Source organism: Malassezia restricta, chromosome IV, assembly GCF_003290485.1.
Source record: "Malassezia restricta chromosome IV, complete sequence".
NCBI classification, from domain to species: domain Eukaryota; kingdom Fungi; phylum Basidiomycota; class Malasseziomycetes; order Malasseziales; family Malasseziaceae; genus Malassezia; species Malassezia restricta.
Window position 1 is genome coordinate 373377 of NC_040196.1, and position 11739 is coordinate 385115.

The 11739-nt window shown below is 55.3% G+C and overlaps 8 protein-coding genes across 8 annotated transcripts; 2 read left to right on the top strand and 6 right to left on the bottom strand.

The window, feature by feature from the left end:
• Positions 1-47: 47 nt before the first annotated feature.
• MRET_2596 (solute carrier family 25 (mitochondrial adenine nucleotide translocator), member 4/5/6/31) lies at positions 48-959 on the bottom strand (the record flags this gene model as incomplete). The annotated part of the gene is made up of 1 exon (XM_027629223.1): positions 48-959. The coding sequence occupies one exon, from the start codon at positions 957-959 to the stop codon at positions 48-50; it is 912 nt and encodes a 303-aa protein (XP_027485183.1).
• A 390-nt stretch (positions 960-1349) lies between these two features.
• Positions 1350-2606, bottom strand: MRET_2597 (UBX domain protein 1; the record flags this gene model as incomplete). The annotated part of the gene is made up of 2 exons (XM_027629224.1): positions 1350-1476; positions 1513-2606. The coding sequence occupies 2 exons, from the start codon at positions 2604-2606 to the stop codon at positions 1350-1352; spliced, it is 1221 nt and encodes a 406-aa protein (XP_027485182.1).
• Positions 2607-2747: 141 nt separating this feature from the next.
• MRET_2598 (Tim17/Tim22/Tim23/Pmp24 family protein) lies at positions 2748-3293 on the top strand (the record flags this gene model as incomplete). The annotated part of the gene is made up of 2 exons (XM_027629225.1): positions 2748-2931; positions 2965-3293. The coding sequence occupies 2 exons, from the start codon at positions 2748-2750 to the stop codon at positions 3291-3293; spliced, it is 513 nt and encodes a 170-aa protein (XP_027485199.1).
• Positions 3294-3407: 114 nt separating this feature from the next.
• Positions 3408-6338, bottom strand: MRET_2599 (aminopeptidase; the record flags this gene model as incomplete). Its single annotated transcript, XM_027629226.1, has 2 exons — positions 3408-6155; positions 6243-6338. 2 exons carry the CDS (start codon positions 6336-6338, stop codon positions 3408-3410), a joined length of 2844 nt encoding a protein of 947 aa, XP_027485198.1.
• A 97-nt stretch (positions 6339-6435) lies between these two features.
• Positions 6436-9189, bottom strand: MRET_2600 (aminopeptidase; the record flags this gene model as incomplete). The annotated part of the gene is made up of 1 exon (XM_027629227.1): positions 6436-9189. The coding sequence occupies one exon, from the start codon at positions 9187-9189 to the stop codon at positions 6436-6438; it is 2754 nt and encodes a 917-aa protein (XP_027485161.1).
• A 58-nt stretch (positions 9190-9247) lies between these two features.
• MRET_2601 (uncharacterized protein) lies at positions 9248-9745 on the bottom strand (the record flags this gene model as incomplete). The annotated part of the gene is made up of 1 exon (XM_027629228.1): positions 9248-9745. One exon carries the CDS (start codon positions 9743-9745, stop codon positions 9248-9250), a length of 498 nt encoding a protein of 165 aa, XP_027485160.1.
• A 40-nt stretch (positions 9746-9785) lies between these two features.
• On the top strand, positions 9786-10577 carry MRET_2602 (tRNA acetyltransferase TAN1; the record flags this gene model as incomplete). The annotated part of the gene is made up of 1 exon (XM_027629229.1): positions 9786-10577. One exon carries the CDS (start codon positions 9786-9788, stop codon positions 10575-10577), a length of 792 nt encoding a protein of 263 aa, XP_027485163.1.
• Positions 10547-11707, bottom strand: MRET_2603 (8-amino-7-oxononanoate synthase; the record flags this gene model as incomplete). Its single annotated transcript, XM_027629230.1, has 1 exon — positions 10547-11707. One exon carries the CDS (start codon positions 11705-11707, stop codon positions 10547-10549), a length of 1161 nt encoding a protein of 386 aa, XP_027485162.1.
• Positions 11708-11739: the final 32 nt, after the last annotated feature.

The window sequence follows — 11739 nt, forward strand, 5'->3', positions numbered from 1 at the left end:
CACAGGTCTAGATCATGCAGCTACACACGAATCACGGTTAATGGAATTTAACCAGAGCCGCCCTTGTAGACCTTGCCGAACATCACCTGCTGAAGCTTGTCGTAACCAGCAATGGTACCAGCAGCGGCAATACCACGGAGAATGTTGGCACCGGCACCCTTCATGAGCGAGAAGGCACCCTCAGCAGCAATGATCGACGAAGCAGCGTGGAACATGCTCTTGTAGGCAACACCACCACCCGAGGTCATCATCATACGACGGCGGATAGTGTCGAGAGGGTACGAGGCAAGACCAGCAGTCGTCGTGACACCCCAACCAAGGAAAAACGAGGCAAGGAAGTTCTCCGAGAGCTTACCGGGCAGGAGGATGGGCTTAAGCGAGTCGTACAGACCGAAGTAGAGACCACGGTACACAACGATACCCACGACCGAGGGAATGAAACCACGGTAGAGACCCATGATACCGTCGACGGCCATCGTCTTGCGGTAGACATCAATGAGACCGTTGAACTGGCGCTCACCACCCTTGGCAGCCGACTTGGCATCGTTAGCGAGACGAGTACGGGCGTAGTCGAGCGAGTACACGAAGACGAGCGAAGAGGCACCAGCGGCACCACCCGAAGCAATGTTCGAGCTGAACTTCTTCCAGTAAGGAGCCTCCTTAGGCACACGGAAGAGGGCCTTGAAGTAGTCCTTGAAGGCGAAGTTCAGGGCCTGAGTAGGGAAGTAACGGATGACGTTAGCAGTGTTACCGCGCCACAGCGAGGCAAGGCCCTCGTTCTGGTACGTGCGGATAAAGCAGTCACCGATACCCTTGTAGGGGCCGGAGAGACGGCCCTGCTTAATCATCTCATCCTGGTTCTGGATGAGGAGCTTCACACGCTCAATGGGGGCGGCAGCCGTCTTCGAGACGGCGGCCGAAACACCACCCATCATGAAGTCGGTCAAGAAACCAGACATCGACTTAGCAGGCTTAGAATCACCGGCCATTTTTAATCTAAATGCTGTTAGTTGCTTGCCGGCAAATGGCACATACCAAAGAGAAGAGGTGAGGTGGAAAGGTGAGGATGGACCGAGTCGGAACTCTTAAAAATCTGTGCCTGTGCTCGGCCGGTTACAGGCTTTTGTCCCGAACATTGGCCGCAGCGAATATGGCACTTGCATGAAATCGGACAAATCCGGTGAAACCATGGCATGTAATTTTTGAGCCTATGTGCTGGCAAGGCGCATGCCCTCGCATCGGCCGTTCGTAAAGCAATATCTACATACATGAACACGTGGCTGGGTGCCGGGGATCAGCATGCTCCTCCACTCTTCCTAGCATAAAACCAATAGTACGCAACATTTAGGTTAGCTCAGCAAGACCACTGCATTAGCCAGTTGGGCCTCGGCCACTGTGCTTGCATCGTTGGATAGAGGCTTGGGCGGAAAAGACGTACGAAGCGTGTACGATTGATGCGCCAGATCAGGGCGTTGCCTGGAGAGTATGTCAGTAGAAGTAGCATATACATACGTTTCAATTTGCCGACGAAGATCTGAGACCGTGTGGGTCAGATTTAACTTTATGATGAGGCGCTGACCGTCGCGCAAACGAACCTGAATTTGCGTCGAGGGCTGTGAGGGGTCCACTTGGACAGAGCCTGCAGATGGAGCGCTTGATAATTCCGCAGCTGAGTCTTGGGGCTCGTATGAAACAAGGCTACCAGCACTGGGTGCGCCCAGCCGATTTCCTTGCCCTTCAAAAGGTTTGGCTGGTGGGGGCGGCGGGGGCACATATTTCTCGTGGGTACGCCTTGCGACAAGTAGTTCCACGGGTTGTCCGAAGCGAACATTCAATAAACTGAGAGGTGCGCGACCAGAATTGATAGCTTCTAGTATTGTTTGATTCGCAGGATCATCGTATCGGTGCAAAGGTCCGTCTTCAACAGAAAATCCATCCTGCCAAAAGGTGAGGTGTCGAACCGCCGGTTCCTCATCATCGATAGCTTCATGACTATTAGCAGAGCTGGAGTCATGAGGTCGAACTGGGTCTTCTTTCTCATCTTCAACAGTAGCGCCACCGATAGAGAACCCCTTTCCTGTAAAAGCGCTGTTTTTAGAAGTGCCATGAAGCCCCATGAACGACGCTTTCGAGGATGGGACACCGGCATGTGATGATGTTGCCGCCCTAGAAAGAATATCATCGACAATCGACTGACCTGTTCCTCTTCGATTAAGCTCTGGATTCTCAACATTCAGGCCACTGCGTTCACCGCCAGCGAACAAATTCACAGGGTCGTCGTCATCCTCCCGTGGTTCGTCATTCGACCGCAGATCATTGAATGTCATAATTCCTCCGGATCGCGCTTTGCGAGCAGCACCAGAAGATTTTTTCATTGAATTAGACGGCCATGTAGCAGTGTCCGAAACAGCAGCACCACTGAGTGTGCGGGGACCGCTCACATTCGCAGGCACAGCAGGCGCCACCGGCTGTGATGCATCATCACATGCCTCGAAATACGATGCCACGGCCATATTTACATCACCATTGCAAGAATTGATATACTGGCGGGCTTCTTCAACAGACGCGCCAGTGATGCTCACAAACTGTGAAATGTCACCTTCCATGACGCTGCAAGGTCTTGGAAAAGCGACACGCGTCGTTACTGGTGCACGGGTCGCATTGGAGGGTATGGGAATTAAGCTTATGAATTGTCTGGCGTCAATTGCCGCTACATCTCGTCTCACTCACCATCAGCGACTCTTGTCATGACTTCCTCTGACGTCCCTCAAGAGTTCCAGGCGCGGCAGCCGGTAAATGAAGCTTTCAATGCTGCTTCTGCGAGTGCAGTAGCCGGTCTTGTTGTGAGTGCTGCGCAGAACTGTCTCCAAAAGCATAAGGCCGGTGCCATGGGAGTGTTTTCCCGTACAGGCGGCACCATTGCTATTTTCAGTACGTCGAAATTTGCATAATCTGACCTTATAGCACTCATTGGTGGACTCTTTGCGTACTCAGATGCTTCGTTAGCTAACTTCCGGCACAAGGAGGACGGCTGGAACGGTGCAGCCGGTGGTTGTGCCGCCGGCCTTGTGATGGGTGCTGCCTCTCGCTCCATGCCCCTTATGGCTGGTTCATGCGCAGGTCTAGGTGCGCTTGTCGGCTCATTCCAGGCCGCTGGTGGCAACATGTTGAACAGACAGGGTATCCGGCCAGAAGTCCGGAACATTGATCCTGAAAACAATGATAGCCCGCTCAAGACTTTCTCGCAGGAGAGGCGCTTCCGTTTTTTCAAGAAGACGCCAGAGTCTGAATAGATAGGAATATTATGGCGCTTCATCCATTATAGTCGACAGCTTTTAGAGGGAGCGTCGCAGGTGCCAACGAAAGGCTCAAAAATTGGACCTTTTTTTGTCAGGCAATGACAGGTTCTACATGTACCCCTGGGTCTCCAGCCACCTAGCTACATCTTGAGCGTCCCGTTCCAGCCAACGGGTCTGAGCATGCACTGTGTCAAGGCCTTGCGCCAGACTCATGCTAAACTTGGACGTGTCGCGACTGCTGAAGAACTGCTGGATATCGCGTGCATCAGCATCAGACGTAAAGGTACTGATTGACGACTTGATCAGGTTTGCCAACGAGAAGTTGCCCTCAAACGTCTTGACAAGGTCGTCAAAGCGAGTCTTAACCGTCTCCCATAGGGTACGACGCGAGCGAGGATTGCTCGAGAGCGACATGAAGAAATACATAAAGTCTTGAGTCTTCACTTGACCGCTAAACACAAATTCAATCGTGCGCTGGATCAGAGCAGCGTCTTGTGTGGTGCCAAGGGCTACCATAGCTGACGTCTTATGCGCTGGTGTGGGTGGTGCACGATACACGCCCATGACTGTCTCGTACTCGGCTTCACCGCCATGCTTAACGGCTTGCGAAAGAACCGTGCGTAGCAAGTCAGGGTGAATGAGGCTGTAATCACCGTGCTCTTGCAGAGGCGCAAAGCGACGGCGGATTTCATCGAGTGTCCAGGTATCACCGGCCGATGCTGCAGCCGTAATAACCGTTTCGCGCAGCTCGCGCAGCTCACTCGAATCATTCGCACCAAATTCAAATGTAAGCTCACGGGCCATCGGACCGAACACATCTGCGCGGAAGCGGTTAATACCATCGCGCACGGACTGAGGCTGCTCCCACCACACGCTCGCAAGCTTTCCCAGGTTCAAGGCGGCGGCCGTGTTCACCAGTGAGCTGTTATCGCCGCGAAGCGCATGCATCAAAGCCAGGCCACCGGATGTCTTGGAATAGCCTGCCTGGGCAAGTGTAAATGCATCACTCACGAGTCCGACACGGTCCTCGAGCGAGAATGCACTGTCCTTTTGTGCTGCAGCCTTTCCAAGCTTAGCTAGGTGCTCGGGTGAGTACGCGACACGGTAGACACCAATTGTCTCGGCGTTGAGCTTCCACACGCTGTTTTTGGCATCGGGGACCGGGATGTCTGTTTCACGGACGCCAGGAAGCATGGCATTCATGTCTGTCGTAGCCTTGCCGTCCTGAACAGTCTTAAGAGCCAAAGGCACCTGCCACAGCGTCTCGTCCTCCTCGGGTGCAGGATCGCCCGTCGACAGAAAGCGGTTCTGGCGCACATGGATCGAATCGGTACCCTCTGTCACGGTCAGTACAGGGAAGCCCTGCTTCAGCACCCAATTAGCCATAATGGCGTTCACGTCAAGCCCTGACGCCTCGCTGATACCATCCCACAGGTCCTTTGTGACCGTGTTGCTGTACAGGTGGCGCTTCAAGTACTGGCTCACACCACGCAAAAAGACATCTTCACCAAGCATCTGAGCCAACATACGGAGCACACTAGCACCTTTGGAGTAAGAAATCGCATCGAACACCTGATTCACGGCGTCCTCAACATTTTCACCCTGCAGCGGGACTTCGATGGGATGCGACGAGCGCTTGCCGTCCAAATCGAGTGCACGGTTCAAGTGTGACACAATAAACTCACTCGCACTCTTCCATTCTGGGAACACACGGTCCAGAATAATGACTTCGCCCATGAGCGTAGCAAATGCCTCGTTGAGCCACAAGTTATCCCACCACGCCATCGTCGCGATGTCACCGAACCACATGTGCGCACATTCATGCGACTGCACGGCCGCTGTGAGTTTGAGACCTTGGAGACCTGACTTTTCATCATACAAAAACACAGAGGTGCGGCCCGTAATCAGACCCCAGTTCTCCATGGCACCAGCATCAAAGTCAGATGCAACAAGCGTGTCGAGCTTAGGCAGCGGGTATGCAATGTCAAACACCTTTTCGTATTCCGGCAGCACCTTTTGCTTCACCTCAAGCGCATACTGAGCCTGATGAATGTACTCCGGCGTTGTGTACACGCGCATGGGCACCTGCTGGCCCGTGATCGGAGATGTGTAGGCGCCCTCAATATAACGAAACACACCGTTGGCCCATGCCACTAAGTAAGTGGACATCTTTGGTGTCTTGGCAAACTCGGTCAATGTCCATGAGTCGTCGCCCAAAGCTGGCATATCCAGATGCAGATCGTCAATGTGAAGCAGTTTCGCCACCTGTGCAACATCGACGTGCTGTGACCGGACACTGGGCATGTTGGCGAGTGCCGTAGTATTTGTGCGATGCAGCATGCGGAACGTGTATGTCGCCTTATGAGATGGCTCGTCCCAGCATGGGAAGGCACGCCGAGCCGAGGTCGGCTCAAATTGCGTGAGCGCATAATGCCCTGACTCGCCGTCGTGGCGCCACGTCGATTGGTAGTATCCCATCATACTCTGATCAATCTCACCTTTATAGCCAGCGACGATGGAGAGGGACGATCCCTGTGCCACCGACTGTGGTAGCGATAGTGTCACACGCTCATGCTGCTTGTCGACCGACGGCTGCACCACGTGGTGATGACCATCAAAAGATACGAGGACCTGGCTGAGTTCGAGTCCTTTGCCAATGTTGAATTCGATACGCTGTGTGTCTTGTTCCACGGCGAGCGCAATATCAGCCACACCATGGAAAGTAAGCCGCTCAAGGTCCGACAGCATCGTTAGATCATAATGCACGGGGCGCACATCTGTCGGCAGACGGAACCACTGAGTTCCATTAGTTTGCGAAGCCATAGTTCGAATAGGTTGAAATCGTTGAAAAATAGGCTGTAAGAGAAGAGAAGTAAACGTAACAAAATACGAAATCACCCAAGTATGAGTAAGCTGTTCCAACATATGACGCAGTTAGCACACCTTAGTTAGGACACAGTTGGAAAATCGCCCAGTATGTACACGAATCGCACTCTGAAATAGATTCCAGGGGACGGAACGATAAAGCGTGCGAAACATGCAACGAGCGTGTCTCGCTAGGTGGCAACAGGAGCCAGGCTCGGCCTCACTCCACACCTACACTGCGGCGAGCCACGCGACAGTCTGCTTACGTACGCTAAGAACGAGTGTGACGCACAAGCCATGCCTGCACGTCGTCAGCGTCGCGAGCGAGCCAGTGCGACTGAGATGCAACGGCCTCAATACTCTGTGCGAGGCTCAGACTGTAAAAGGACGTGTCATTGCGTCTTTGGAAAAATTGGCGCACATCCTCTAGGTCGGCTGTGCTTGATAAAGAACTGACCGCTGCCTTTACGACACCCATGAGACCGAAGTTACCGCGTAGTGATCCAGAGAGCTCATCGAAATGCTGTTTGGTAGCCTCCCAGAGACGACGCCTGCTGTGTACATTACTAGCAAGCGCTTGGAAAATGTATGTATAATCCTGCAAAGGCACCTCACCGTCAAATACAAGCTTGATCGTACGTTCGATCAGCGCGGGTTGTTGCGTGCTGCCCAGAGCCATGAGTGCATAGTTTCGGTGTAAAGGCGTACGAGGCTCCCGATACATGCGCAATGCTGTCTCATACTCAGCCTTCCCACCATGTTTGACGGCATGTGTCAGGATTGTGCGAATGAGATCGGGGTGAATCAGACTTTCGTTTCGACTCTGCAAGGGCGCAAAGCGACGGCGAATTTCACCAATGGTCCATGCATCACCTCCTGCCGCTGCTGCTGCGATGACTGTAGCCCGCAATTCACGCACATCGCTGGGCTCATGGCCACCTCCTTCAAACGAGAGTTGACGAGCTAGAGGACCAAACACATCAGCTTGGAAATGCTCGATCATAGCACGTTCCGGCCGCTCCCACCACACACTGGCCAGGTGCTCCAAGCGGAGAGCCATGGCCTGCAGGACCAATTGGCTGGACTCATTGCGGAATGCGTGCGTGAGTGTAAGAGCTGCCGACGTCTTTGTGTAGCCCGCCTGAGCTAGGGCAAATGCATCATCCAGCAGCCCAATCCGGTCTTCTACCGATAAGAAACCAGGCGGAGACCGACCCAATCTTTCCAGATGGTTCGGCTCGTAAGCAACTCGATACACACCCATCGTATCAGCGTTCAATTTCCAGATCGAGGCATTTGTGTTATCGATAGTCATGGCTCGAATACCTGGTAACATCAACGTCTTGTTGACGGCGCCTGGCACCTTGAGACCCAATGGTACATGCCACAACGTGTCGTCCTCTTCTGGTGATGGATCTCCCGTCAAGAGAAAACGGTTCTGGCGCACATGAATGGAAGAGTCTGACTCGGTGGCTGTAATCACAGGATAGCCTTGCTGCCGTACCCAGCTGGTCATAAGCGTGCGTATATCACGCCCGGATACCTCGCTCATGGCATCCCACAAGTCATTGGTCCGTGTGTTACCGTACAAATGACGTTGGAGGTATCGACTTACGCCATGTAGAAACACATCTTCGCCGAGCACTTGAGCCAACATACGGAGCACACTAGCGCCCTTGGAGTAGGAAATGGCATCAAACACCTGCGCAATCTCATCCTCGACACGCGCGCTGCGGAAGGGAATCTCGATCGCATGAGAGGAGCGCATCGCATCAAGTTCCAGAGCGCGCATCCAATGCATTACAACGAACTCTCTCGAACTTTTCCATTCAGGGTACACGCGGTCCAAGATGATAGCTTCGCCCATAAGCGTCGCAAAGGCCTCGTTGAGCCACAAGTTATCCCACCAAGCCATCGTCGCAATGTCACCGAACCACATGTGAGCGATTTCATGGCTCATGACACTGGCGGCATTCTTTTGGCCACGCAGCCCCATGGTCTCATCGTGCAGAAATACAGACGTTCGTCCGGTAATCAGACCCCAGTTCTCCATCGCTCCAAAGTCAAAGTCCGCAGACACTAGAGCATCGAGTTTGGGCAGTGGATAGGCAATGCGAAACACTTTCTCGTACATCGCCAAGACACGTGCCATGACGTCGGTGGTGTAGGCTGCTTGTTGAATAAATTCGGGCGTTGTGTACAAGCTGACAGGGATCTTGCGCCCTGTGAGAGGCGATGCAGCCGTATTGGATACATGCTGAAACGCACCATTTGCCCACGCCACAAGGTACGTCGACATGCGAGGTGTGGTGTCGAATTCTGTCATCAGCCATGCCCCACGTAGGTCGGGTGACGCATGCAAGAGCCGCTGCATGTCATCGGCCCGTGCCGTGCGGCGCCGTACCGATGGCATATTAGCCAGCGCTGTGGTATTTTCGCTGTGTAACATGCGGAACGAATATGTGGCCTTGTAAGATGGCTCGTCCCAGCATGGGAAGGCGCGCCGAGCCGAGGTCGGCTCAAATTGCGTGAGCGCATAATGCCCTGACTCGCCGTTGTGGCGCCATGTCGAGTAATAGTAGCCGCGCATACTGTGATCAATGGGCGCACGAAAGCTGACGAGAATGTGTGCGAGCTCGTCGGTCTCGAGACGGCGGGGAAGCAACACGCGCACGCGTTCCCTATCTGGAATCCGTAGAGGCGGGGCGGCATACTCGCCGCTGTGCGTCGCAATGCGCACATCGCCCATCTTCAAGTTGGCACCGGCATGAAACTCGACGACCGATGTAGGCTGCTCTACGTGCAGCGTGATGTTTACGCCACCGTAGAATTGAAGATGCTCGAGGTCTGATAAAATCGACAGGTCATAATGCAACGGCCGCACGGCCGTGGGCAAACGTGCCGATGGCACCCGTGCGATGCCGATGGGCCTCAATGTCGCAGGTACATAATCCTGATTATGAAAAAGGGACTGCCATCCCAGCAAGAGGATGGACGCGAACACGCCCAAGGCAGTGGTCCACATCGTGTGCGAGCGGCGAGCGACGCGCGTCGCTGGGCATTTCCTCCACTCGAAGGAGCCATTACACGTGATGATAGGCGGACAGGAGCAGGGGCAACAAGCGCTGCTGCTGCCGCAAGGCGTCAGGGTCGTTTGTGTCGTAAAAGCAAGGCACTCGCATTTCCTCCAGGCGGCGCTGCTGAGCGTGCCTGTGTGCATCCCAGCGCTTGAGCGCATCCCACGTCCAGTGCGCATATGAAGCCTGGGTCCGAGCGCCCGACGAGCCACGCAAGTGCTCGCCGTGCGTGCCAATCAGAGCCCGTCTCTCGCGATCAAGCTCAGCCTCCAAAGCATCCTGCTGTGCTTGTAGCTCCCGTAATGCTTGCACGAAAGTTGGATCACGGAGAAGCCCTTCGATATGCTCGACAGCCTCGTTGAAGGGCAATGCATGCAGAGTGCGAGCAGGTGCGGCCCATGGACGTGCATGCGTCGGGCGCTGGGAGGTAGGCTCGGGCGGCCGATCTTGCAGTGCGCGCAGCTTGGCCAGGAGCGCCTGTATGCCGCCAGGGTCGGTGGTCATAAGAAACGCCTCCACGCCGCTGGGCCCTCCCTCCACACCCATGTCCAAACGTTCGCACGAGGCGCACGCTGGGCGTGTGTCGAAGCGTCGGCGAAGCGGCGCGCACCAGCGCCATACACGCAAGCTGGTACAGGTGCTAGATATTCCACAATGCACTGGCGTGTTCATGTCGTGTGCGCGTGGTAAAGAGCGCAAAGCTGCCACCGAGCTCGTTGAGCTGATGGAGGAGCATGCGCAGCGCATGTACGCCGACCATGCGCCACAAGAAGCGAGCTGTACAGATATTGAGTCGCAAATTGAAAAAGAGCTCGCTGATATGCGGCGGCCAGCCGAGCCAACGCGCATCTCATCGTTGGACACGGACACTGAGTGCCTATGCTTTATCCAGTGCTTGCCTCCTGTGGACTCGTTCTCACTCCTAAAGGACGTCCTACGAACGATGGAGGCAACAGGCGCATCACGAAGCCGCTATGTCCAGCGCCTCGTGCCCGTTCGTGTGCTATGCCGCGCGGACACTGACTCTATTCGCACTGCCGCGACGGCGGCCTTGGCACCGGCCTTTGCCGACCAGCCACGGACGTACCGTGTCGAACCACGCATCCGCTCACACACATCTCTCTCGCGCGATGTGCTGATTCCCCTTGTAGCTTCGTGTGTCCCGACGAATGTTGCACACCGCGTCGATCTCGCACATCCCGATGTCATTATCGTGGTCGAGGTGCTGAGGAATGTGTGCGGTATCGGGACCGTCGATGAGTACGAGCGCTTCGGCAAGTGGAATGTTCAGACACTGGTCGAGCGTCATAACAACGACAACGTGCGCAGCACATGAGCGAGACGAGCTACGTCTTCTGCCGTGTTATGCGCATGCACACATACACGCACGCGCTCCTTGTCGCGTGGAACGGTGGGATAACACACGGCCCGAACCAAAAAGCCGGCGGCTTGGACGTGGGCAGCGAGTCGCTTGGCGTGCGCACTGCGTACCTGCACGATCGGGGCGGGCGGTAAGGCCGCGTCGCTGCGCAGACCAAGGGCCGTGTACAGCTCAGCCACACGCGTGTGTAGCATCTGTACGGCTGCCTCCATCTCGCCACGTTCCCAGGCCGAGATGACGACATCGATGGCAGCTGCCTGGCTGGGTGGCAGGGCTGTAGAGTAGATGAGCGGCCGAGCATAGTTCAGCAAATACTCGCGCCATAGCACGGGAACGAGCAGCACGGCCCCCGCACATCCAAAAGCCTTGCCAAACGTGACGAGTCGGGCCGAGACATGACAATGCAGTGCATTACAAACGCCACGGCCACCCTGGCCATACACGCCCGCTCCATGCGCCTCGTCGACAAGAATGTGCCGCGTATTCCGATGGGGCGCATGCCGCTCAAGCACCTTTATGAGGTCTGGCAGTGCGCAGATCGTACCATCCATACTGTACACGCTCTCGAGCGCCAGAAATACATTGTTGTGCGGACGCAAATTCGTAAGAACGCGGTCGAGGTCAGCAGGATCATTGTGCCGAAATGCGACACACGTCTGTGCGCGCGACTTGCGCATGCCATCGTGCATACTCGCATGGACGAGTTCGTCATAGACAATCGCGTCGCCTGGTTGGGGTATCGTAGACAGCAGGGAGACATTCGCGTCAAAGCCCGTGTTACATAAGAGCGCAGCCGGTGCATGGAAGTATGCGGCAAGCTTGTGCTCAAGCTGGGTATGTGTCGTGGAATCGCCATCCAAAAGACGGCTGCCCGTACTGCCAAACGCCTCGTCAGACGCGCCGAGCCGCTCGAGCCATGCGCGGCGGACGCGCGGATTCCGAGCTACCGACACGTAATCGTTTGATGAAAAATCAACGAGACGCGCAAGCCGCTCTGCTTCTGCCGCGTCAGAAAGAAGCAGTCGTCGTCGTCGGCCCTCGGCCTCTCGCACACGCAGCGCGTGTGTCAGTTGCTCGTCGAGCATGGTGGGAAAGCCACGTGCGTTGATCGACGCCC